The following is a 27291-nucleotide window of genomic DNA, read 5'->3' on the forward strand; positions in this document are numbered from 1 at the left end:
CGGTTTAGTCGCTCGCAAGATGTGTCTCCTAGTGGTTGTGGGGTAAGTGATCGAAATACACATACATACATACATATAATCACGCCTATTTCCCGGATGGGTAGGCAGAGATTACGGATTTCCACTTGCTACGATCCTGACATACCTCTTTCGCTTCCTTCACTTTCATAACATTCCTCATACACGCTCGCCGGTTTACGGTGCTCTTGACCTGGCCTTTCTTCAGGATTTCCCCGATCTGATCAGAGAAAGTCCGCCGAGGTCTGCCCCTTCCAACTCCCGTTTCTACCTCTCCCTTACCTATACACTCTCTTTGTTAGCCTTCTTTCACTAATTTTCTCTTTTCGTGATCGAAATAAATAACAATAAACAACTTGTCTCATGTCTAGGGTTTGCAAACGGGATCAATACATTTCAGATCCGTCGTGCAAACCCAACTTATCTACATTACATCGCCCGCGACTTCGACCGAAGTCTAATTATTTTTACAGTACATATGGTGCTACTTTCTCGCACTAGTGCGGAAAGTGCACTTTTTGTGCATATGTCGAAAGTTTAAAGGGCCATATGTACTGTAAAACGTTCGATACACGTGCGAATAGGTAATTCGCAACTCGTGTCGATTTAAAACACTCCCTGCGGTCGTGTTTTAATTTATTTTTTAAGAGGAAATTCGAAACGAGTGGCGATAAATTAAAACACGACCGCAGGGAGTGTTTTAAATCGACACGAGTTGCGAATTACCTATTCGCACGTGTATCGAACAACGTTTTACAGTACATATGGCCCTTTAAACTTTCGACATATGCACAAAAAGTGCACTTTCCGCACTAGGGCGAGAAAGTAGCACCATATGTACTGTAAATAACTATTTCTACCCCATTCTCACCATTTTATAGCCCGAAGCGAAGCCGTGACTCGGTGGCGCGTCTATAATTAAGTACTTGTATATAGTATGTCTATGCTCCCTATAATAATGAGCTGCCATTCGACGCGCGAGATATAGTTTTAAAGGCTACAGAGTTCAGAGACTATTTGACATACATACAGACTACCCGTTCCGACGCTAATATTTTACAGTTAAAACTAATTAAAATAAAACTGCTCACAATCACGTTTAGAATGCTATAAAACCCCGTAGAATGTCGTTAAACTATTAATGAAGGTAATTAGTCTTTAAAATGCGGTAGATGGCACGATTCACCCGTTCTCCGACATAATAACGCAGCTGTTTTTAGGGTCCGGTAGTGAAATATGTAGGAACCCATAAAGTTTCGCCATGTCCGTCTGCGGTTTAGCTCACTGACCTGACCGTGAATGAGAAATGCTTGGAAACTATAGCAAACATGGTCACCATTTTTAGTTTTCGCAAAAAGTTTCTCCTCCTTATAGCCGTAACGGCTCTTAGTAAAAAGACGTACAAATGCTATGAAAGTACTCCCTTTTGCGTAATAAGAGCATATTTTAAATATCGACTTTATTGGTTTTTGATAAAGTAAAAAATCTAATGTAGATAGGTATTACGCATTATTCTCAACTGTTACCTTCACCACTAAGTTGTTATCACTGGTAACAACTGGGATCTTTTCTCACCTGTTACCACTGGGAGCAAGTAAGAAAAAAATAGCTGTAGGTAAATATGTACTTACCTACCTGCACAACAGAATGTTGAATAAAAATCAGAACTCAAGTTTTTTAATCCTAAAGTTGACCTACAAAGAATAATGTCAAAAATTGGCTGAACGGAACCCTTGAAGGCGCGAGTTCGACTTGCACTTGGCTGGTTATTTAATTTTTAAGAGGGAAAACAGGCGAGAACGGCGATAAGAGAGCATTAACTTTGTTAATAGAATAGCAATAAAGATTAATAGTATAGGGGTCCAGGCAGGAGGAGTGAGGCAAACAGCGGTCAGTCTTATAATGAATATTTATTGTAATAAATTGTCGCCTTATATAGTATTTCCATACTTTATTAAAAACAGAAAGATAGGTATCCTAGAACTGTAGAATTTAATCTACCCTTTTACGTAAATCGCGCCTCTAACGATAGCGATGGCATGTCTTCTATCCCGCTCTCGATCGCCGGATACATGAAGTGGGTAGTGGAAAATACAGCAATTCAGGATTAAGGTGACTGTCCGTTTGTAACTGCCGCTGCACTGCAGTTGCGACGTTACGCGGTGCCGCATTACTGTAGCAGCACGACTGCGGCTGTTGCGGCGTGCAGTCGCGACAGCGTTCGTTGATGGCTTGTCAATGTCAAGTCATATAATGTCAGACGTACAAATAAAATACTAATTTACTTTTGTATTTTTACGTGAAGAAGCGAGTGACGATAATGCTACATGCTACATGAAAAAGAAGACCAGTTTGCCTTTCTACAATAGTCAGAGTCCGACGAAGGCAGCTACGCAATATTAATAAAAAATCTGATATTTAATGGTGATCCTTTATTCAGATAATTCAACATTGAATGAGACTTAATAATTGACGAAATACAATCAAATTACTCAAATAAAATTAATGCAGAGGAAAAATTATTCTTAACATTAAGGTAAGTTCACAATGTGAAATTTTCTTCCCCATCCTCTTGCCTAAATGCGTGACCACCGCACACAGCAATCCGACGGAAACGGGACTCATGGAGTTCGTGATATATACGGGGGGAGTGCGCACTTGATCCACCTGCATCACGTATAGGTACTCGGCCGTCAGAAAAGTGCGGCTGGATTTAGAAGTCTGTAATAAACGTCCCCTCAAAACCATGCCAGGTAGGCTCTTTTAGCAGGCCTTTTATTGATTTCTGCAAAGTGATTCGTGGGTTCTGGAGATGACGATGCGACACGTAAGAATAAAATTATCCAATGGTGGGCAGGCAGTCGTTCGGTGTTAGCAAAATATTACAGATTTATCTTTCTAAGTACCATATTAAGCCAATTTTACTTTCCTTAGGTACCAAACAGTGAAGTATGATGAATAAAATAATTTATAATTTACACTTCATATTGTCCAGTTGCAGGTGTGAATGGGCGACGGCACTCTATGATATGACCGCACCATCCATATAAAACTTGACGGGCGAGACAAGAAATCCTTTATGAAGAAAGATATTTCCCTCGCCTTGGCCGATAGAAAGAACTTTTAATAAATTAATTTGAATAATAAATGGTTTCCTCGTGTTGGTGTGAAGAATTACGTGTTGCACTGTAACACAGTTTGTTTAACCCTCATGCCTTGAGACCTCCGCAACTGTCAATATTCTAAATTTTAAACCATTCGCTTCTCTCGTGGTTCAATTTTGTATCGTTTCGTATGTTTGGATATCAATATGTTACCATGAGGTATTAAATAACATCTTTGCCCCTTGTAATAAAAATAAATGATTGCTTCTTTTATTTAGCTCAGGAATGGCTTTGCAATGACAAAATGAGAAATTGTCACCATAAACGACATTATATAATATGATATATTACAATACAATTACAGTTGCCAGGAATATTCGGCAACTATTCGGTATTTGGCCACTTTGCCGGATATTCGGTATTCTATTTGCCTCTCTATCGCTCGTGCCCTGTCGAGCTTATAGCTATCCTCGCAAAACTACGAAAAAATAAAAGAACAGTTTATTTAATGAATCTATAAATAATATCGTCGTATTATTTGAATCCCTAAATCAATAATCTCAAAATACGCTAAATTTGTGAAAGCTGATTCCACAATCTGCCTTAAGTTATATACCTTAGTTTTATTGGATGTATATAATGTACAAATTTCTAGAGAAGGCGGAGAATGTAAAGTTATAGCAAGAATAGTGCCTGGGCGTGGGCATAGATTTAATAATAAACTATACAATTATTTTCTGGATCAACAAGAGTAGAACCTAAATCAACTTCAACTGAATGCTACTAAACAAAGCCCTCAATGTCAACCTTACGTGCAGAACATGTTGAACATATAATGTATACACTTTTTTGGGAAACAGGTTTTTCGTAAATTAATAAAAAAGTAAAAAATAAGACATGTTTTATTTTTCACAACTCTTTATCAACTTTAGTTTTGTCCGCCATGACCGTGATATCAGCAGCTTGAGCCTTGAACTGCAACTTGTAGGTACCTGGAAATTAGAAATTATCTTTTCAGTTTCATGTTGTATTTTGAATATAACTATGTATTTTTGTATGTATATGATTTATTGCTTGCAAGATGGTTATAAGTTACATATATGTATGTCTGTTTGTTGAATTTAACTTCAAATCAGTAAAATGGAGCTAGTAGCGGACAAGCTGTGTTAAACGGTTTGTCTTTAGATATTCTGGCCACATCATCACAGAAAATAAATAGGTAATAGTGACCCGACCACCAAAATGGACTTTTAAATATTCGTAGTAAAATAATATTAATTTTATACTTACATCGACGTGATCCTCACAGCAATATTGTGTGTAACACTTGAAGTATTCCATTCCACATTTTCATGACAACACTGTCTTTCACGTAGGTCTTCGCGGACTATAATTTTTGTAAATCATTCCCACAAGTGGAAACATGGTTTTTGATATATTAAGCAATCAAAATCTACTGTTTAGGTATTAAAAATTATAAATCAAATCGTAAGAAACTAGCGGTTTAACTGAATTTTTATATTATGACAATTGATGACAATGACATCTTTGACAATTACGTGAGTGACGGATTTATTTACTATGGTTCGATAACTTTTACTATACGATGACATTATTATATTCAGCCTCGCGAGAAGGTCAAACTAAGGTCATCAGTATATTTGTTGAAATATCTTCAATCCTCGATTATTATATCGCAGCAAATGTCGGAAACTGTTTAAAAACCTAATATCTCGAAATGGTTTTCGAAATAGAACATTAAAAAAAAATTAACAATCCTAATTAGAGATTGGATTTTGCAAGTAGTGAGTGAGAAGTGCGACTGTCTGCACGTTTTCCCCCGCAAAAAATGGCAGAACGATTTGTACGGTAAGATATCGCTTGGGCTCCTCCCTTCCGACGTGTCGGAAGCCGGTGTTGCTCGAAGGGTTTGCCAGACTATAGTTAACTTCCGAATTTGACACTCTCTTTTTCGGACCTATCATTCTAGTTTCCTAACTGGCTCTGTGATACTCGTATGGCTCAATATAGATTAGCAAAAAAGTTTACAGTAGTACTACAGTCGCCATCAGATATGTCGGAGCGACCGAGGTGCTAAATATATCTGAACATGCACTCTAGCGCCTTGACAATAAAGGCGTGTTCAGATATTTGTGAGCTCCTTGGCCGCCCCGATATATCTGCGATATATGGCGACGGTACCATCGGGGTTGTTTATCCGTGGGTGTAATAACTCCTTAGAACGTAGTGGTTATATCCTCTTTGCTTAAAACTACTAATATCTGTGATCAAAGACAATTCAGTGCAGGTGACAGATTTGACGTGCGGTCTGCAGCCGCAGTTGCAATAATACACCAAATACGCAAAAATGGCCATGCTACGTGCAGTCGGTCTTGTCATTCATTTTACTATGGAAATTGACAATAACACCGACGTGTCGGAGCAGTAGTGCAGCTGCGGTCGGGAAAACGTTAAAATCACCATATTACGTGCAGTCGATATCGTCATTCATTTTACTATGGAAATTGACAATAACACCGACGCGTTCAGGCCGCTGCAGTAGTGTCGGAGCAGTAACGCAGCTGCGGTTGAAAATGGACAGTCACCTTTACCCTTCCGCGGCGCATCTCACTATGTTGCTGTTGAGAGTAGCACGCCCTGTCTTCTATCTCGCTCCAGCCGTTGAATAAATACAAGCGCGCCGCCAGCGCGCGCCTCAGTTGCGCCCGGCCGTCGATGCGAACGCATCAACGCATGTCCCATTCCCATAATAGCTACACATAAACAAACCACTTTATCGTCGGTTAAGAGCCAACAGGAGTGGTCATTTCTCCATACCAACGTACTCGACTGTTTCCTCCGTGGTTTTTGAAGCTAGACCAATGATTTTTTCAACACAGATTAATATTATATTGTCTTCGGTTACCGCGATAGTTACTCATGAAATAAAACTATGAAAACGGATTATATCGCGTATATTGAATTTATAATTCATCCCGACGTTTCGAACTCTTTACAGCGTTCGTGGTCAACGGGTGACTGAGGAAAAATTACAAAATGCAAAAATACCCACATACTAAAAAATAATGAACAATCATAGACTACAAACTTTAAGGCTGGTTGTACATGCAAAATCGGTTCATAAGGCTAGTTATACACTATAATTATTTTTCAAGTAAAGATATATATTATATACGCGATAAAAACTATGCCGGCTCCAACCCTACACCACGGACCCGAGAAGATTTAATTCCCTCCTAAATTGTAGGAGGGTATCCCAATATGGGACCGGCAACAAACTCGGCGGGACACATCTTTTCAAAACATCAGAATGTCCAGCATCATCCAACACTACGGTCTCACAGTCTATGTCTCGCTTGCTCCTTTATCAGGTGGACTACAGGATCCCAAGCTGGTGGTAGAGAAAAGCCATCTTCCCTATTAAAGTTTGGATATTTCTTAATCTCAATGGCCTCGCGCAGCATTCTGGGTATGTAACGCTTCTCCTTGGCAAGAACCAGAGGCTTATCAAACTTGATTGAGTGATTGGCTTTATCCATGACATGCTCACAGACAGCAGACCTAGGTCGACGGTGCTTGACATCAGCTATGTGTTCCTTCACCCGAGTGGAAATGCTCCGTTTCGTCTGCCCGACATATGATAGGCCACACTCACAGTCCAGCCTGTACACTCCTGCAGTCTGTAGAGGGGTATTGCATTTTACAGGCCTCAGGAATTGTGACATCTTCTTCATTGGCTTGAAATATGATTTCGACAATATCTGTGTCGGTGTGTTTTGCTTTTTTTGATATTTTTGTTTTTAAAGGCGCTAGAGCCCTTCAAACATGGCCAAAAATGGCCTCACTGACTATGCCGCAATGAGAGGCGTGGTATTCAAAACTGATATCAATTAGCCAAAAAATCAAAACAGTCCGACACAGACCATTTTATAATCATTTAGATTTCCAAATTTGGTTACGATTGGTTAAGTTTTGGAGGAGGAAACAGTCGAGTACAAAACCTTACAAATGAATTTTAAACATGGGGGCCACTTTTGGGGGGTAAATTAGAACATTAAAAAATAAAGTTTATCAAACTATATCGTGTTACATATCAAATGTAATGAGCTTATTGTGAGAATTTCAAATAGATTTACTACTACTCTACTGGGTCTAAAATTTTGAAAAATACTCAAAATAGTACTTTACCTATAGATGACAGGAAAACCTATTAGAAATGTGTAGTCAAGCGTAAGTCGGACTTAATAACTTAGTTTTTGATCCGACCTCTACGGGTTTTTTAAAAACATTTCACATACCTAAAAAAAAACATTGTTAACCTTTTCGACGCCGTATCCCAAACACAAAAGCTGTCACTCGGACGCCACGTCACCGAAATGTCAAAACTAAAATTGAACTTTATGCACATGCACGTAGGTCTATGTTACTCTGTGGTCTTTGACCGATTAATCCGTCTTTGGCGTTGGACCTGCGGTGCCGATATATCCGTCATTGGCGTCCAAAAGGTTAAAAATTGTGTAATGTACGGAACCCTTGGAACGCGAGTCCGACTCGCACTTGGCCGGTTATTTTAGCTTGCCTTGTGTCGTTTAACTCCAGAGTGCTAGCGGTAGCAAACGAGCGCGTGGATAGCCAGAGCTTCCCTCCAGGGTTCCAGTTCGGCGCCGCCACCTCCGCCTACCAAATCGAAGGCGGCTGGAACGCAAGTGGTAAGTGTGCACCGCATGTCGGTATTGTAGGTACCATGCGGACCATGCCTCAGTGTACGCAGCGTCGACAAATAAAGTGAATGCCCTGTTCTTTTCATCCTGTTACGGTGTTACCCTCATAGACCTGTACCAATAACTTCTGAGGTTATAAGAATATTAATGTTGCTTATTTTTTATATATAGTTTCCAGACCATATACTAAACCTAAAAATAATATTTTGTGTCATCCTAGGTATTTGCTTAGGTAGAAATTTAGGTATTTATTTTTTCAATCAGCATTCTGTAAAAAAAATATTAGAGACGAAATTCTTTGTTTCCCTGTAAAGGCAAAGTGGCTTCCGACGTACACACGCATTTTGTGTCATTTTCATCCACGGGTATAATGGCATTTAATAAATACCTAATATTGATCCTAAAACGCGTAAAAAAATATTAGAGTCGGTAAGTGAAGTGTTGTACTTTACAGAACATTGTTATATGTTATTCAAACAAATCTGTGTCAAATTCATCCACCGCTTTTATTTAAAAAAAATTTTTTTCTAATTAACACCCTGTATCTGCCACAAAAAAAAAATCATATTATTAAGTTTACGTCTACAATATTATAATACCACATTGAGACATCATTCGTAATTTGGGTCATTTTGATCCACGGTTTTTTTAATATCTGGCAAAATAAAACTCAATTGAGCAAGAAGGGCGTGCGCGGGGAAGGGTACCTACGCGGGTGGGGTGCTTATTATACTTGCCGCAATATCAGCTGGCGACTGAGATCTTAATACTATCTCCTTTACCCTTGTTAAGACCAACCAAGAGTGAAAGAGATGGCATTATGAGCTGTCTCGCCACTTAGTTTTGCGATACAGTATATTTATTTCATTCGGAGGCATAATTACATTGTCTTATCAATCTTACCGTAATAGGTATATAAATATAATTAAAAATAAACTGTAGGCTGCACTCCTCATACTGACCAACATTTGTGACGTTCCTAATCAAAAGGTACCACTTTCTCTGACAGGTTATTTGTATAAAGATATAATCAAATTTCGTCTTTATGGTAAACGACAGTGGTACCTACCTTTTGATTGAGAATGTCACATCAGCGACTAATAAATTACTTTTGTTTCGATTTTTAGTAGACTTTTTAAGTTTATTTTAAGACGCAAGTTATTGTGATTTTTGTTATGTTTAAGCGTGGCAAGCAACATTAATTACATTGATGATGATGTTCATTAAATACAATATTTTTCATACTATACTGAACTGTCACCCTATACATGAGAATGAACAGCGCCCTCTTGACAATGATCATATATTACTGGTCAGGCTTTAATATGTGTCATAATTTAGTAGTCCCCTTTGTGGATTCTAAGTTTCCGAGTTACAGCAGTTTAGTGAAAGCGTTTTTTTTTTAATATAAATTAAGGGTTGAATAAAGAGGAAAGAAAATTTGATTATTTTTGCGCTAAGACGCACGGTTTAGGAGATACAGCCCTATAAAGTTTTTTTTATTGTTTTTTTTCTTTTTTTCTTTTTTACATTGTGTTTTTTGTATATTACTTTGGGGTTTCATAAAGGGGAACGAAAATTTAATTATTTTTGCGCTACGACGCATGGTTTAGGAGATCAAGCCCTATAAAAAAAAATCTCTTTTTTTTTGCGTTTTTTTTGTATAAATTAATGGTTACATAAAGGGGACCGAAAAGTTGATTATTTTTGCGCTACGACGCACGGTTTAGGAGATACATCCCTAAAGTTTTTTTTGTTGTTTTTTTTTTCTTTTTTTTTGTCATTGCGTTTTTTGTTATTACTTTGGGGTTTCATAAAAGGGAACGAAAATTTTATTATTTTTGCGCTACGACGCACGGTTTAGGAGATACAGCCCTAAAATGTTTTTTTTTTCTCTTTTTCTTTTTGCGTTTTTAAATCTTAATTAGGGGCTTCTTAAATGGGAACGGATATTGATTATTTTTGCGCTACGATGCACGGTTTAGGAGATACAGCCCTATAAAGTTTTTTTTTTTTTTTTTTTTTCATTGCGTTTTTTGTATATTACTTTGGGGTTCCGTAAAGGGGAACAAAAATTTTATTTGTTTTGCGCTACGAAGCACGGTTTAGGAGATACAGCCCTAAAATGTTTTTTTTTCCTCTTTCTTTTTTGCGTTTTTCAATCTTAATTAGGAGTTTCTTAAAGAGGTTTTTTTAATTGTTTTTGCGCTACGATGCACGGTGTAGGAGATACAGCCCTATAAAGTTTTTTTGTTATTTTTTTCTTTTTTTTCATTGTGTTTTTAGTATATTACTTTGGGGCTTCATAAAGGGGAACGAAATTTTTATTATTTTTGCGCTACGACGCATGGTTTAAGAGATACAGCCCTATAATGATTTTTTTAAATTTTTTTTGCGTTTTTTTTTTAAATATAAATTATGGGTTGCATAAAGGGGAACGAAACTTTTATTATTTTTGCGCCACCACGCACGGTTTAGGAGATATTATATCTATATATAGATATATATCTATATATATAGATATATATCTATATATATATCTATATATAGCTAAAATAGCTGTATAAAGTTTTTTTCCTGGTTATTTTTTAAGTTTTAATTAAGGGTTTCTTAAGGGGAACGAAAATTTGATTATTTTTGTGCTACGATGCACGGTTTAGGAGATGCAGCCCTATAAAGATTTTTTTGTTGTTTTTTTTTTCATTATGTTTTTTGTATATTACAATACAGCTAATTGCGATACAGCTAATACAGCCCTATAAAGATTTTGTTTCTTTTTTTTTTCATTGTATTTTTCATGTATCACTTTTGGGTTACATAAAGGGGAACGAAAATTTTATTATTTTTGCGCTACGACGCATGGTTTAGGAGATACAGTCCTATATTTTTTTTTACAATGCATGTGCTCGAAAAGTGCGTTTCCTACGGAGCCATATCGTGCGGAAAGTACTGCTTTTCCGCACTAGTGCTTTTTGTTTTCAATTTTTCTTTACAGTACATATTGTGCTACTTTCTCGCACTAGTGCGGAAAAGAGCACTTACCGTGCATATGTCGAAAGTTTAAAGGGCCATATGTACTGTAAAACGTACGATACACGTGCGAATAGGTAATTCGCAACTCGTGTCGATTTAAAACACTCCTTTTAATAATTAAACTTATTTGCCATGATATGTTTTTTTATTTACTCGCACAATGCATAGTAAAACATTGTATGATACACGTGCGTAAAGATGATTTCCGCACTTGTTGCATAAATAGCAATTTTTTTTATCAAAGAATGAAAGAAAGTCACGGTATTAATAACCAAATTTTACTTTAGTGGTACCTTTTCCCTATCACTGTCACAAATGTATGTGGCGTTCACGTAAACGCGATATTTTTAAGATTTCCCTGCGCAATGTTGCCAAGCTCGCTCGCAAATCAAACATGTACTTACAGTTCTTTTGCATAATGGTGACATTGTACAATATCTATAAGTTTTAAATAGGTAAAAGATAATTCGACGCATTCTTTGCTTGCTTGTTGCTTGTTGTTGTGTTGTTTGCGTAACTTCTTTGAATAAGTTGCGTTAATTTGGCGCACAGGCGAAGTAAACATGCGTTGCGTACGGCAAGGTCACGCCGCGGCCCCACCCTGCACGGCCTCCGTTGCCCATTCAGACCGCCCGCTAGCTTCGTTTGAACGCAAATAATATTTTTGTAATATTTGTTTATGCAGTGGATGCAAGTGACACAAATTCACACATCTTATTTATCCCGCATTTCAAATTAATAAGATGTAAACTCTAATATCTTTAATATTCTTTTGTAACGGTGACAGCCTGTTACAACAAAATCATCAAATATCTTATGAAGCTATGCCTTAATAAGACACAAAATCATTTAATGGACCTATTTAAACGATTAAATTCGACCTAAGTAATTTTTTTAACTCTAATTTTTTTTGTGTCATTTAGAATATTATGACATAGTATCAGATTGCAGTGGACGTAATTGACACAAACTATGTTTTCACACTAAAAACACTATCCTAAATGCAACACAGTTACATGTTTTCTCTCGAATATTTTTTTCTCCAAAATAATTCAAAATAAAAAATAATTACCACAAAATAACAAATTACTAGAAAAGCAAATTATATATATGACACAAAACAAAATGTAAGATTTACATCTTAACAAAGTATTCATAAGCGAAAACAGAATTGACTTTAATATTTTTATAACCTAGGGGTCAAAATATAGCCAGCGGTACAGGTCTATCAGTCACAACATAAATAATAGTACTACCGTACAGAAAGGAAACTTCCTACAAAACCGATGTTTGACAGCGGTTCAGGGTTGAATCATGTTGTCCCTTAATATATGGCACTATCCCTTTCAATTCAAGTCATTATCTTATCTGTGGTCGTGCACGCAAAGGGACGTCAAGTTGTGCCAACCCTGATAATTGCTCGGAGCAATGCTGAGCCGAACGGAGCCGAGTTTGTTCGAAGCAAGAAGTTTCGCACCCCTGCCTCAGTTGGGGTGTAGGACTCGAATTATATATATTCTACCACTGACTTAAGTCCTGGGCAGTTTGGATCACCTTCTACTCCATCCCTAATACACCCAACTCCTGCTCCAGGGAACGGCGCCAAGTAAATTTAGGGTGACCATGATTCGGTTTACCGCGCATCTTCCATGCGAATCATTCCACTGTTGAACTGATGTGGATGCCGAAACTGACAGTTGTGCATCTCGAATAGGGGCCCAGTCGAGACCACTTCGGATAGACGGGTGACAGATTTCCTGAGGATAGGCCCAATCCAATGCCATTTCCGCGTCTAGATCTCCTTATGTATTTGTTTGTTAATACATTGATTCACGACTGTACCTATTTAAGTTGTTTCAGAAGTAATAATTTACCTATGTTTTAGACAAAGGCGAGAGCATCTGGGACCGCATGGTCCATTCTCGCCCGGACTTCATAGACGACCGCAGCAACGCCGATGTGGCATGCGACTCCTATAACCTGTGGGAGGAAGACCTGCGACTGGTGCAGGAGATGGGATTAGACTTCTACAGGTAGATTTGCTTGCGGGAGCCTAGCCAAGTCACGATAATTTAGCGAAATAGAAAACCTAAATCGAAATTTATAATATATGTCGGTTGCGTACTTTCAATTCTTGGTAAACCACCTACTAAATATCTACTTAACTATTATAATGAATATAAATGAACGTTCCCAGGTTCTCTATATCCTGGCCCCGCCTGCTGCCGCACGGCTTTAGCAACAAGATCAGCGAAGATGGCCGTCGGTACTACAATGCTGTCATCGATGGGCTGCGGGCGCGCGGCGTCGCGCCTGTAGTCACGCTCTACCACTGGGACTTGCCGCAGAGACTACAGGATCTCGGTGCGTATTTATTTTTGATAAAACTGATGACTTACCCAGCATCATGCTACATCCAGGCAGCTGGTATAACCGAAATTTACCGCTTAAGGGATTTTAAAAACAAATTCAATCCTATTTTCTAACTATAACTATTTTGGCTCAGTGATCCAAAGAGAATCTTGGCCTCCGAAACGAGAGCGTGCCTGTCCCGATCCTGCGCAACTTCCTGCCAGTTACTGACGCGAAGCTTAAGCAGATCCGCCGTCACACTGTCTTCCCAACGATACCTGGCCGCTTAGCCAACACGCCAATCGCTAACGCTCCGTAGCGATCGAAACGCAACTGTCACTGTCGTACATATGGAAGAGTGATAGAGAGACACAAAGCGTTTCGTTGTCGAAGCGATAGCGATTGTCACCTTGGCTAGGCCGGCTGGGCCGACCTACCGGACGACTACCAGTCGGTCGTCCCAAGAACGCCTCTAACATTAATTACTTTTCCACTGCCAATTTTTCTTGTACGGTGGGCCACTTGTGAATTGAAGACGTCCCTGTAACACAGTTACTGAACATCTTATCTCCAGGAGGCTGGACGAACCCCCTCATAGTGGAGTGGTTCGCTGATTACGCTCGTGTGGCGTTCACCCTCTTCGCTGATCGAGTGAGCACCTGGATCACCATTAACGAACCGGGCTCCGTCTGCGACGGCGGCTACAGGGGGCTCCTGGCGCCGGGGGTCAGGGACCGCGAGATCGGGGCGCTGTTGTGCACGAAGCACGTGCTGCTGGCTCATGCCAGGGCGTATAGGGTGTACCAGGAGGAGTTTAAGGCGAAATATCTTGGTGAGTAGAAGAATTGAAGCGCACATACATCCACTGAGAGTGGTGGGGAAGTTCCATAATCGTTAAATTAATGTAGTTTAAGCACGGACAGCAGATACATACAATCCAATCCAAAACAAAACACTACCGTAATAATATACATGGCAATCAAAACTATCAGTCATCTGCCAGAGGATATGAAGATGTCTAATTTCCCCGAATTTAAGCCTAAATCTAAATTAGTAAACTGGTGTTTAAATAAACAATATTATACTATTAATGAACATTTTGAAACTATTACTAGTCATTAGTATTCCAACCGACATTTTAAATTTACTAAATTGAATGTGTTTTTTGAACTTCTTTTTTTGACATTTGTTTGAATTTATCATTTGTTTAATTTGACGCACACCTAGACTGAATTAATGTTTAATATTTGGGACATTTTCTATGAAAAGGGGCCTTATTGTCGATGGCGCTTACGCCGCACAACTTCGCGCGGCATTGTATTTATATAGGAGTATTTCATAAAGATTGTAGTTAATAATGGCGTAAGCGCCATCGACAATAAGGTCCCTTTTTATAGAAAATACCACGTTTATACCTACCTGCACCTAGAATTAAGCTAACAATTAAATTAAGAATGTAAATATTTTTGCATGCCATCATTTGGCGGAATGTATTTGGAACTTTGTATTTACCCTTTTTGTAACTTTTTTGACCTGCATTCTTGCAAATACTTAAATGTATTTCTTTTTCTATCCTTACGTATTTGTTTGTCAGGTGAATTGTCCATCGCGAACCAGGAGAGTTGGTATGAACCGAAAACTGACCAAGACATGGAAATTACTTTACTAGCGAGAGAATATTCAGTAAGTATTATGTCGGCTATACCCTAGGCCCAGTAGTAACTACTTGCCGCCCCTTTCTCAGCAGCCATTACATAGACTGCCGCCTTACTGCCGCCCCTAATGTCTTGCCGCCCTAGGCCTACTAGGCCTTAGGGCGAATCCGCCACTGTTCAACTGTAAACACTCGTCGAGAGCCTCTTGCCAAGAGTCTCGGCACCGCTCCGATCGGAGAACCGCGAGCCGAGACGAGGAAGAGCGAAACGAGAAGGGAGCAGCATGTACACACTCGTTCTCAGCCTGTGTCGGGGGTCTCTCGACGATTGTGTACAGCCCGCATTACAAAGAAAATATAAAAACCAGCCAAGTGCGAGTCGGACTCGCGCACGAAGGGTTCCGTACCATTACGCAAAAAACTGCAAAAAAATCACGTTTGATGTATGGGAGTGGGTACTTAAATATTTATTTTATTCTGTTTTTAGTATTTGTTGTAATAGCGGCAACAGAAATACATCATCTGTGAAAATTTCAACTGTCTAGCTATCACGGTTCATGAGATATGTAGCCTGGTGACAGACAGACAGACAGCGGAGTCTTAGTAATATGGTCCCGTTTTTACCCTTTGGGTACGGAATCCTAGCTAAAAACTAGATACATAAAATTAAGCATATATATCTTAAGAACTCAACGGTCCTGAGTCACCTGATGATTTCCTGTACATTTCTGTGGGTCGATATGGTACATAACCATACATAACGATGGCACATAGCGTCAATATTTACTTGTTGGACCAGAAATTGTCAATGTCAGGTGACTAATGTCCAGGAGACACGATCGTGCCGGATGGATGCACGTACCGCAGTATCGGGGTTATTTATTCCAGTTCGGGCGTTACTCGCACCCCATCTACTCCGCCGCCGGGGGTTGGCCTCCCGCTCTGGAGAGGTACATGGCAGATAACAGCAAGAAGGAGGGGTACCCCCGCTCAAGGCTCCCGGCGTTCACCCAAGATGAGATACAACTTGTGAAAGGTAGGGGGGCCCTGTTTCACAAAGGTTTTAAAAGGGTCGGCAACGCGCATACGGTAACGCTTATCAGGGGTCATCCATTAATTAGGAGGTCAAAAAAAAGTGACATGTTATTGTGACATGGGGGAGGATGGAGTCACAAACTTTGTGACATCACTTTAACTTATTTAAATTATTTTATTCGCTGTACAGCTAAATAACAAGTTTTTGGAACGATAATCGTTAATTTTTAATCGTTTAATTTTCTTTCCGAATCTGTTTTGGGTTATAAAATTAATAATATTTTCCCCTCACTAGCTCGGAAAGCCGTCTTTTATCCTTTAAAACAAGCGGGGAAAAACGCATTTTATCCACTAGTGGGGAAAGTAATTTGACCTTGGATGGAGCGTGTTTAAGTAGCTTGACAGATAACAAAACGTAAAACGCTCATAATAATGATTCGTTCGATATTAATTATCATTAAACAAATGGTTTGAGAATCTAATAAAAATACCAAATTTAGCTTTATTTAATGATTTTATGTAATAAACCTTAAAGTTCCATAAGAAACGTTTGTTTTTTAATAATGATGTTAAATATAGTTCTGAACGCACAAGTTGAGTCGATGCAATTTCAAAACGCATCACTGACATTTCATACGTCAGAAATGCCAACATTGTCAACAAATTTTTTACTTAAAACTTCTCACGTAAAAATACAGAATTTCCAGAGTTTTTTGTTATAATATCGTAAAAAAATTAGTGATTCTGGAATCACTGGTGATGAAGATGATCTAACGCCTGTGGATGTTGCACTTTCCTCGCTATAGTGAGGTGAAAAGTTTTGTGTTACACATGGGTGCAAATGTATTTTACTTCTCGTGTGTTGAAGCACTCGCTACGCTCAGGATTCTATTTTAGAACCACTCGCTTCGCTCGTGGTTCAACTATAGAATCCTTTCGCTTGCTCGTGTTTCAATTCCACACTCGCGGGTAAAATACAACTTTGCACCCTTGTATAACAAATAACTATTCTTTTGTCAAAAATGTTTTGATAAAATATTAATAATACTTAATTCGATTTGCCAATTTCATTTAAAAAAAGTGACGTCACACCAGGGAGGGGTTTGCCAAATGTGACCAAGTGTGACAAGGAGGGGGGGGATGGGGTCAAAAAACCTCGAAATTCGTGTGACGTAATTTCAATTCAATTTAATTCAATTTATTTATTTCGCTTGAACATACACAGTTGTTATGGTTACATCTCATTGGGATGTTATAGGTACATAGTGTAGCTATTAAGTGTTACATGCATGTATGGTCTACCACAATATGGCATGCAAAATCTTAGACTAACTTAAAATAATAATCTAAATAATCTAATTACAATGTTTTAGGTTAGTTTAATTTTTATACTCTATGTTTAGGTAGTTATTTATTTAATTTTAAATTGTATTTCAATAAAAATTCCTTAAATATTACAATTAAAATGTCAGGTTATCAAAATATTCATTCAGATTATAAAATGGTCTTATTAGTAGAAATGATTTTAATTTCTTGGAAAAGTCAATAATATTATCACATTGCCTAATGTCCTCATTTAAAAAATTATAAATTTTAATTCCTATGTATTCCAGACTACTTTTGAAATGTGAATAATTTTTAGATTCTGGTAATTGTATGTCAAATTTATGTCTTAATCTAGGGTGTCTATTTTTGTTTTTACATGCAAGTCGGGTCTTATTTTTATAAACAAAAATACAGACTAAGTATATGTAAAGCGATATCACTGTCAATATTTTATGCTTCACAAATAGAGGACGGCAATGTTCAAGTGGCTTCGCCTTATCAACATATCTCACAACCTTTTTTTGTAAAATCAAAACAGGTTTCACATGGACACTGTTACCCCAGACCTCAAGGATAATTAATGGATGAACCCCCATCAGGCGGGCCGTATGCTTGACAGTGATAGTTAACAATACATTGCGAATATAATTAATATAATCAGGCTTTACTTCGCGGAAATCCATATAAAAAAAAAAAATCGGACCACAGAAATCCATAACAGGTTAGTCGAACATGCAGGAACTTAAAACTATGTTAGATACAATTAATTATTACTTAACTTACTAGATATCTACAACTACAATACACACTTGGCTAGGGAACGATGCAGATGCGATATTAATTAAAACAAAAACACTACTTTGCTAATCCGGGAATAATAACGTGCTAGTCAATCAGTGCTAATTAAACCGTAATACTTACTTGCGTATTTTTATATGCAATTAATATTTCCATCCACCCACCGCAAAAATATGGGGCATTTTCCATGAAAAGGGACCTTATTGTCGATGGCGCTTACGCCGCATAGCGTCGCGCGGCATTGTATTTATATCGGAGCATCATTAATAATGGCGTAAGCGCCATCGACAATAAGGTCCCTTTTTATAGAAAATGCCACATATAGAGGGTGGCTAAAAAACAAGTGCATTCCCGTCGCCAGGGAGGTTTTGGGATTATACTGAGCAATTTTTACTATGGGACCAACTACGAAATGCGAAAAAAAAATTACCCTCCCATAGAAAATGGACCAGCCAAAATGTATGAAACGGCCAAACATTTTTTCGCGATTTCGGGGTTGGTCCCATAGTAAAAGTTGCTCAGTATAATCCCAAAAACCTCCCTGGCGACGGGAATGCACTTAACCACCACCAAAAGTACAAAACTCGGCACGTGTTTCGCCTCTATGATGCCAACGGCCGCTTTCTATCACCGCACCGCTCGCCATCGGCAGGGTGTTCATCCTCACACTCTAGAACCTAAATGGTCGCGTACTGTGCGGTTTTAGAGGAATTTCCTCCCGCGGCCGCTTCGGCTGTGGAATGAGCTCCCTGCCGAGGTTTTCCCGAGGGGCTACAGTATGGGGTTCTTCAAAAAAGGAGTGTACAGCACACTGATTTAAACTTTCACGATTTTTACTCATTATTATTTATCTCCACGGGACTTAATCGCGTAAAATAGTTTTAAAATGTACCTCCGACGTTTCGAGGACGGCGTTGTCCCCGTGGTCTCGGAGAAGACTGGCTGGCTGGCGCGCCTAGAAGATGTTGATGTCAACTTTAGCCAGTCTTCTCCGAGACCACGGGGACAACGCCGTCCTCGAAACGTCGGAGGTACATTTTAAAACTATTTTACGCGATTAAGTCCCGTGGAGATAAATAATAAGGAGTGTACAGGTTTTTAAAGGGTCGGCAACGCGCGTGTAATATCTCTGGTGTTGCAGGCGTCCATAGGTTACGGTACCTGCTTACCATCAGGCGGGCCGTATGCTTGATTGCCACCGACGTGGTATATAAAAAAAATCCCCCTTTTTGATCCCAGTTTACTTTTTAAGGATCGTTTGACTTCTACGGTCTGAACCATTACACGTCGCGCGTGGTGCGCGCCGCGGCCCCCGGCGAGTCTCTGTCGCGGCGCGCGGGCGTCGCCGCCGAGGAACTGGGCGCCGCGCTGGAGACCAGGCCCCACTGGAAAACTGCCGCGTCTTCCTGGTTAAAGGTTTTTTTTTTTAAATCTTTATTAAAGACCTTTATCGCTTAGCGATTATGTCGCTCCATATAGTCATCATACAATCACACTCACTTACGATTACTAAGGCCTATATTTACTAGCTTAAACAGTGCTCTGGCCTCGTCCGACAATGGAGAAGCCAGGGCACTATTGCAGCCACCAACATTGTTAAAAATATTAAATGATATTTTCAGTTGGCTCCTAAAGGATTCGTTCCGCTCACATTCCACCAATATATGGTACACGTCCTCAATCATATCGCACTCTGAACATAATGGAGAGGTAACTTTATGCATCATGAATCCAAACTTATTAAGTGGAATGTGCCCCGAACGTACTCTTAGAGCTGTTACAATTTCTTGCCGACTAAGCGAGCAATCTATCCATGGTGTATTTATAAGTTCAGGCTGGATCGTTCTAACTAAACAAAAAGGTTCGTTTTAACTAAACAGAATTCATAAAACAACTAGCTTTTCCCCGCGACTTTGTCTGCGTGGACTTAGTAACAGCAGCTAAAGTAACTATAGCGCTTGGAAAAATTCTCATAGCAATCAATCAATTTGAGCATATTATGCACCCAAATTAGCAGGCACTTTATTAACACATCAATTCCACCCCGCTTTTTACATTCTTAAGGGATGATTTTCGGGATAAAAACTATCCTATGTCCTTCTCAGGGACTCAACCTATTTCTATGCCAAATTTCATATAAATCGATTCAGCGGTTTAAGCGTGAAGAGGGAACACACAGACAGACAGACTTTCGCATTAAGTATGGTTAAGCAGGTCTTCATCTTCTCTACTTCTTACATCTTCTGTATTTTTTTTAAGTGCATTTTTGGAATTTTAGTTATTGACATGTCCCGCTATTACTTATGTCCATACATAAGTTTCTAAAATTTTTCTAACAGAATATCATATTGTTATAGAAATAAATAAATGAAATGAATGAATGAATCATCAGCAATTCTACTTCTTGAAATATAACTTTGTCGGAAATCGACGAGTTATTATCACAGAATATCCAAATCACTACGCTATGCTAATAAATATTTGCAGTTCCCTCAATTATTTACTTCAGGATCTCATGTGAAGTATGCAATTAGTTGAAGCGTAAGAACCGGAGAACATAATAAGTTTTTGGCAACAATTTCATTTTTGGTACAAGTTTTTATCGCTGACTGTACTTTTTTTCACAGGCAACTAATACTCATCGAGACAATTCTAAAAACTCTAAACACAAGTAGGTTTCGTTGTTTTATCACAGAGTTCATATGGCCACCTCCTGTCTCCATCATCTGATCAGCTCAATGTTATTATAATATTCATAAAATTGCATTGTCACCCGGCTTACATATGTATGAAAATTTTTCAGCTTCAATGGAAGTCGGGAAGTGGGTCAAATTCAACTTACAAGACCCGTACATACATACATAGGTACAGAGCAGTCAGTCAGCTGCAGAGAAAATGTGCCACCCCTACATAGAAGTTTGTATGCAGCGTGGCACCTTTTCTCTGTAGCTGACCGTACATTAATAAAAAGCTTGTAAAAAACAATGATCCCTACTTGTTGAAAAAGAAAAAAAAGTTTTTGAAGTCTGATAAAAATGGAGAATATTACTGAACCACTATAACTTGTACACTGGGATCCGAGGAGACAAATAATAGTAGCGTTGGCAAATACACTACAGGAAAAAGAAATGATAATGGTACCAGATTAATAGAGTTTGCGATGGAAAAAAGATTATACATAATGAATACATTTTTCAAAAAAAGATTTAGCAAAAAATGGACATGGCTGTCTCCACTGGGAGTAAAAGATGAAAGAGATTTTATATTAACTAATAACAAAAAAGCATTTTTTGACGTAGAACCACTAAACAATGTGAATTTTAATTCAGATCACCGACTGATTCGTGGAAGAATTACTACCAAAAATACCCAAAAATCAAGAAAGCATATAACTAAAAATAAGACTGTAATTCCACATCACATCCCAGAAGAGATGAAAAAACATATATCGGAGAAACTTTCACATGCAGACCAAATTACTAACATACAAGAAAAATATAATATCATAGAAAGAGAACTAATTGATTTAAATAAGCAGTTCAAAAACATATCTGAGAAAAGAGACAGAATGGGACCAGAAGCGAGAAACCTCATAATTCAAAGGCAACATCTGCTTATAGACAAGAAAACCAATAGAAAAGAAATAACATCTATCAGCAAGCAAATAAATGAAAGTATCAGAAAATACAGACATAAAACAAGGACAGATAGGATTCAAAATTGCATTGAAAAAACAGGAGGAGTAAAGAAAGCCATGAAAGAGCTTAAAGAAGAAAAATCTTGGATCCCTTCGATTCAAGACAAAAATAAAAAACAGACATCCAAACGACTACATATAATGGACGTGGCCACTGAATTTTATAGAAACCTCTACAACGACGATGAAAGTCAGGAAAATGAAAATAAGGACTATGATTTCCAGAGTAACACCGATGAGGTTCCCGAATTCTTAAAAAGAGAAGTGGAGCTTGCTATTTTAAGTCAAAAAAACGATAAATCCCCTGGCGATGACAATATTACTAATGAGTTATTAAAGGCAGCCCTTAACAGTATTATTGATCCGCTCACTAACCTTTTTAATGAAATCTTAAAGAATGAAAAAATACCAACACAATGGACAAAAACTACAATCACACTCTTACATAAAAAGGGAGACAAAAGCGACATAAATAACTACAGACCTATAAGCTTAATGAGTAATATATATAAAGTGTTTTCGAAATTAATTTTAGGACGAGTTACAAAAGTTTTGGATGAGAACCAACCAAGAGAGCAAGCTGGATTCCGAAAAAACTTCTCCACAATAGACCACATCTCAGTCATCAAACAAATTGTTGAAAAATGTCATGAATACAGAAGACAATATTACGTGGCATTTGTAGATAATACAAATAATATAATTTGTATATATAATAAGGCGTTTGACTCACTTAAGCATAACAAGATATGGGAAGCACTTAAGGAACAAGGCGTCCCGGAAAAATACATTAGGATTATAAAAGAAATATACTCAAAAAGCACAGCAAAGATTAAATTAGAGAGAATAGGTGAAGAATTTAATATAGGAAAAGGAGTCAGACAGGGTGATCCTTTGTCGCCAAAGATATTTATAGCAGTCCTCGAAAGTGTGTTTAGACGGATGAACTGGGAGAGCTATGGTCTCAATATTAATGGAAGAAAACTTAACCATCTACGTTTTGCAGACGATCTGATTCTGTTAACAGATAATCCCAAAGAACTCCAGTACATGCTGGAAGAACTAGACACACAAAGCAAACTGGTCGGCCTGTCCATGAACATGTCAAAAACTAAATTAATGACAAATAACTCTAAAGACCAAATCAATATAAACGGAAATACAATAGAATATGTAACTGAGTATGTATACCTTGGTCAAATAATATCACCATCAGATCAGTCTAACAAGGAAATTGAAAAACGAATATCAAATGCATGGAAGAAATTTTGGTCATTAAAAGAGGTTATGAAGGCGAAAGAAATACCAACAAGCCAGAAATTTAAAGTTTTTAATATGTGCATTGTACCTGTACTCACCTATGGATGCCAAACTTGGGCACTTACGAAAAAACAAGAAAAAAGGCTCGCTACATGTCAAAACAACATGGAAAGAAGCGTGTTAAACATTAAACTCAAGGATAGAGTGAAATTGTCCATAATTAGAGCCAGATCAAAGTGTGGGAGAGTAGTTAAAAAGGTCAAGCAACAGAAGTGGCGGTGGACCGGTCACATCATCAGAGAAGGGCTAGAAAAGTGGACAAGAGACCTGGAGCGGTATTCGACATGCGTTAAGTGACGTTTCGTGTTGAACTTCAGTTGAATGGAAGAAATCGTGTGTTGTCAAATAGGTAAATTTGACATTAGCAATCCACAGTTAGGTGACAACGAAACCAAACCGAACCACGCAGAGTTCAGAGCCATTTTAAACCGTATAGTAGTAAGAAAACAAAGTTGATTTTTGTTGCATAATTTTTTCAATTAATGAGTTTTGGTGTACAACCAAATGATACTTTCCACAGTTGATGAACAAATGATTCATTCCACTGTTGAACTGATGTTGAAGCCGAAACTGACAGTTGTGCATCTCGAATAGGGCCCCTTATAGAGTGGTACCCAAGGGGGCACAAAAGGAAGAGAGGAAAGCCTACTCGTAGATGGTCGGATGACTTAAAAAGGATAGGCGGAGTGGACTGGACCAGGAAAGCAAGAGACCGGGATACCTGGAAGGACTTGGAGGAGGCCTATGTCGGAGGACAAGCTGAAGTTGTCGATGGGAACTAGAAAATAGTAAATAGTAATATATATATAATTATAGAGAAAAATAAGGTATATTTAAGTAGATTGTTACAAAACTTCAGAAATAAAGGCTATTTTTATTTTATTTTATTTTATATAACTTGTAGGTGAATCCGGAAGGCCTCCGTAACCTCCTGAAGCTGATCAAGCAGCAGTACGGAGACGTGAAGATCCTGATCACAGAGAACGGATACTCCGACACCGGCCACCAGCTCGACGACCACGACAGGATCAACTACTACAAAGACTATTTGGAACAGGTGACGCAGTCCATTGATATTCATACGAAGATTCGTAAATTGGGGGGACACTCCTCCTTGTGGGCTTTCTCGGCTCCGTTCGGCTCAGCATTGCTCCGAGCATATTAGGGTTGACACAATGCGACGTCCCTTTGCGCGCACGACCACAGTTAAAATAATGACTTGAATTTTGACAACCCTAAATAGCCGCAACGGATAGTGCCATACCCCTTACCTACATTAGTACCATACCTACATTAGTAAGGGACAGCATGATTCGTCCCTGAATCGCTGTCAAACTTCGATTTTGTAGGAAGTGTCCTTTCTGTATGGCACTATCCCTTTCAGCTATTTAGGGTTGTCAAAAATCAAGTCATTATCTTATCAGTGGTTGGCACGCAAAGGGACGTCAAGTTGTGTCAACCCTAAAGGCCGTAACACACCGTCGCACCGCACCAAGGTGATTGTGCGACGCACCCATAAGTAAGAATGAGAAAGCAATATCTCTTTCTCGCTCTTACTTATGGGTGCGTCGCTCAATGACCTTGGTGCGGTGCGATGGTGTATTACGACCATAATGATTGCTCGGAGCAATGCTGAGCCGAACGGAGCCGAGGCTGCCCGAAAGGAGTGTCGCCTCACTGGTTCAGGGCGAACAACTATAGTGTTTGTTACATCCCCTGCATCCCCAGGTTCTCCTGGCCGTCACCGAGGACGCGGTGCGGGTGGTCGGCTACACGGCCTGGTCCCTGCTCGACAACTTCGAGTGGACTAGTGGATACACGTACGTATACTCATTATCCTTCTAGCGTTGTCCCGGCATCAGTGGCGTAACTAGGGGGGGCAGAGGGGGCAAGTGCCCCGCGCGCGATCCAACGGGGGGGGGGGGGGGGGGCAAAATAGCCAAAAGGCAGCAGCAGGGAAACTTTTGTCAGTCGTCAGGGGGCGCAAATTTGGTGACTGCCCCGGGCGCCATATCCTCTAGCTACGCCCCTGCCCGGCATTTTGCCACGGCTCATGGGAGCCTGGGGTCCGCTTGGTAACTAATCCCAAGAATTGGCGTAGACTAGTTTTTACGAAAGCGACTGCCATTTGACCTTCCAAGAGGGTAAACTAGGCCTTATCGGGATTAGTCCGGTTTCCTCACGATGTTTTCCTTCACCGAAAAGCGACTGGTAAATATATAATGATATTTTGTACATAAGTTCCGAACTCATTGGTACGAGCCGGGGTTTGAACCCGCGACCTCCGGATTGAAAGTCGCACGCTCTTACCGCTAGGCCACCGACGCTTATACTGATATTTGAAATCCGTAATTTTATCCATATAAGAACAAATATCTACAACTGAATACATAACTTATTTCTTCTTGAAGTCGGAGAAAGTACGAGATGTAATACACATGTGAAAGTTAATAAAAATTAAAGAAGAAATGTCACGATTAAATAAAAACAACAATAATTAACTAATTATGATAATTTGAATCACAAGTTTTCGATATTTAATTGTTACTTTCTGTACATTATCTTCCACTTCAGCTATGAATTTGCTTTTCACATATCGCAGGCGTATGGTTTTTCTCCCTTGTGAACAGTAGTGTCGCCGCAAAGGCGATCGATCGTAATATCCATATCCATAACACAAGCGTAAAGCCAGGCATATAAAGTCAGTACGTTATATGCCTGGCTTTGGCTGGCGTTTCTGGTGCTCATGTAGTCAACCAATTTGATTCCTAGGCCACTATACAACCTTGTCGCTTTAACTACTAGATAGGTACTACATGACATACCTACATCTCTCAAATAACCACTGTCGTAGAAGAGAAACAAATTGATTCATTATTAGAATCAAATTGGTTGACTGTACGTGGAGTCGCTACTCCCCATCCCCCAACAGCTGCACTAGTAAATCAGCTGGCTATCATCGTATTTATTTATAATTATAATATAGTTGGTCAAACCAAATTGTCAGTAAATAAGAACAAAAAACTATACTCATCCTTTTCTTTTGAGTGCTAGTACTAGTGTAAGACAAAGATAGTACGATTCTCTCCATGTTTGAATAAGACAGTCCTTTGACAAACTATATTTTGCACTTCCTTTTAAACATCTTAATGTCTTATGTTATGGTATATGTGTAATGGCTACTCTAGGCCTGGCCCAGAGCTGGACCAGCGAGATGGCCATGCGATGGTTGAGAGCACGCACCATCGCTGGCCCACTTGATGTGTGGACGAAAAACCGACACCGTGGCCATCCCACCGCGCCATAAGCCATCCGACACCACTACGCCCTACACGCTGACCCGTTTTAGTGTGCCAGTATGATGGCCCATCGTGTAGAGGTACCATAAGATCTATAAATCACACGAATTTGGTCTCAGGTCGCGCTTCGGCCTGTATTCCGTGGACTTCACCTCGCCGATGCGGCCCCGCGCCGCGCGCGCGTCCGCGCGGTACTACACGAGCGTGGTCCGCGCGCGCGCCCTACGCGTCACACGTGTTGCTGACACACACAACGCCACGGCGTAGATACGTAGTAGCTCATGCAACATACATGTTCACCATCCATAATACATGTTGTGTCATTAAAACGCTTTTTTAACGCGCGTTGAAAAAGCTCTCGCGAGTAAGGGCCTTACTTTATTCTTTGTATGTTATTTTTTGTCTCTTTTCTTCTTGTATGTTACTTTCCGTGATTCTTCTCACCTGATGGTCTCATCGGAAGATCAGCGCTGGAAGCCACCAGCAACATGCTGAGATGAGGCCATTTCGTGGGACTTTAATCTTATTTTATGTTTTCTTTTATATTATGTAATGTTTGTTTGTGCTTACGAATAAAATCTTATTCTATTCTTTTCTTTGCTTACAAACAACAAAAAAGGAAAATGTATGTTCTGTCAAAAAAATCAATAAGGCGCGAAGCCGCGAACGCGAGTGTGGAGTCTAGTTCGCTAATCAGCGTCTAGTAGTCTGGAGCGGCCTATAAATCTACTCGACCAATCATATTGTGTTATGTCCCTCACGGGCGCACGCGGTAGGCCTCTTCTATAGGATCCTACCTTCTACGGTGCGATGCGTACCAGTATTTATTATTATAGTTGGTCAAGCAGATCTTATCAGTAAAAGAAGGCGCCAAAATAAAAAATGTAGGCGCGAACGGATATCGTCCGTTAGA

At 39.2% G+C, this 27291-nt stretch overlaps 1 protein-coding gene across 1 annotated transcript; it reads left to right on the forward strand.

The window, feature by feature from the left end:
- On the forward strand, positions 1 to 26947 carry LOC134750972 (myrosinase 1-like). Its single transcript, XM_063686270.1, has 11 exons — positions 1 to 42; positions 7743 to 7852; positions 12783 to 12930; positions 13095 to 13261; positions 13824 to 14081; positions 14844 to 14932; positions 15792 to 15939; positions 19315 to 19478; positions 23984 to 24136; positions 24808 to 24899; positions 26498 to 26947. The coding sequence occupies exons 1-11, from the start codon at positions 20 to 22 to the stop codon at positions 26643 to 26645; spliced, it is 1500 nt and encodes a 499-aa protein (XP_063542340.1). The 5' UTR covers positions 1 to 19; the 3' UTR covers positions 26646 to 26947.
- Positions 26948 to 27291: the final 344 nt, after the last annotated feature.

This window comes from Cydia strobilella, chromosome 21, assembly GCF_947568885.1.
Source record: "Cydia strobilella chromosome 21, ilCydStro3.1, whole genome shotgun sequence".
Taxonomy (NCBI): Eukaryota; Metazoa; Arthropoda; class Insecta; order Lepidoptera; family Tortricidae; genus Cydia; species Cydia strobilella.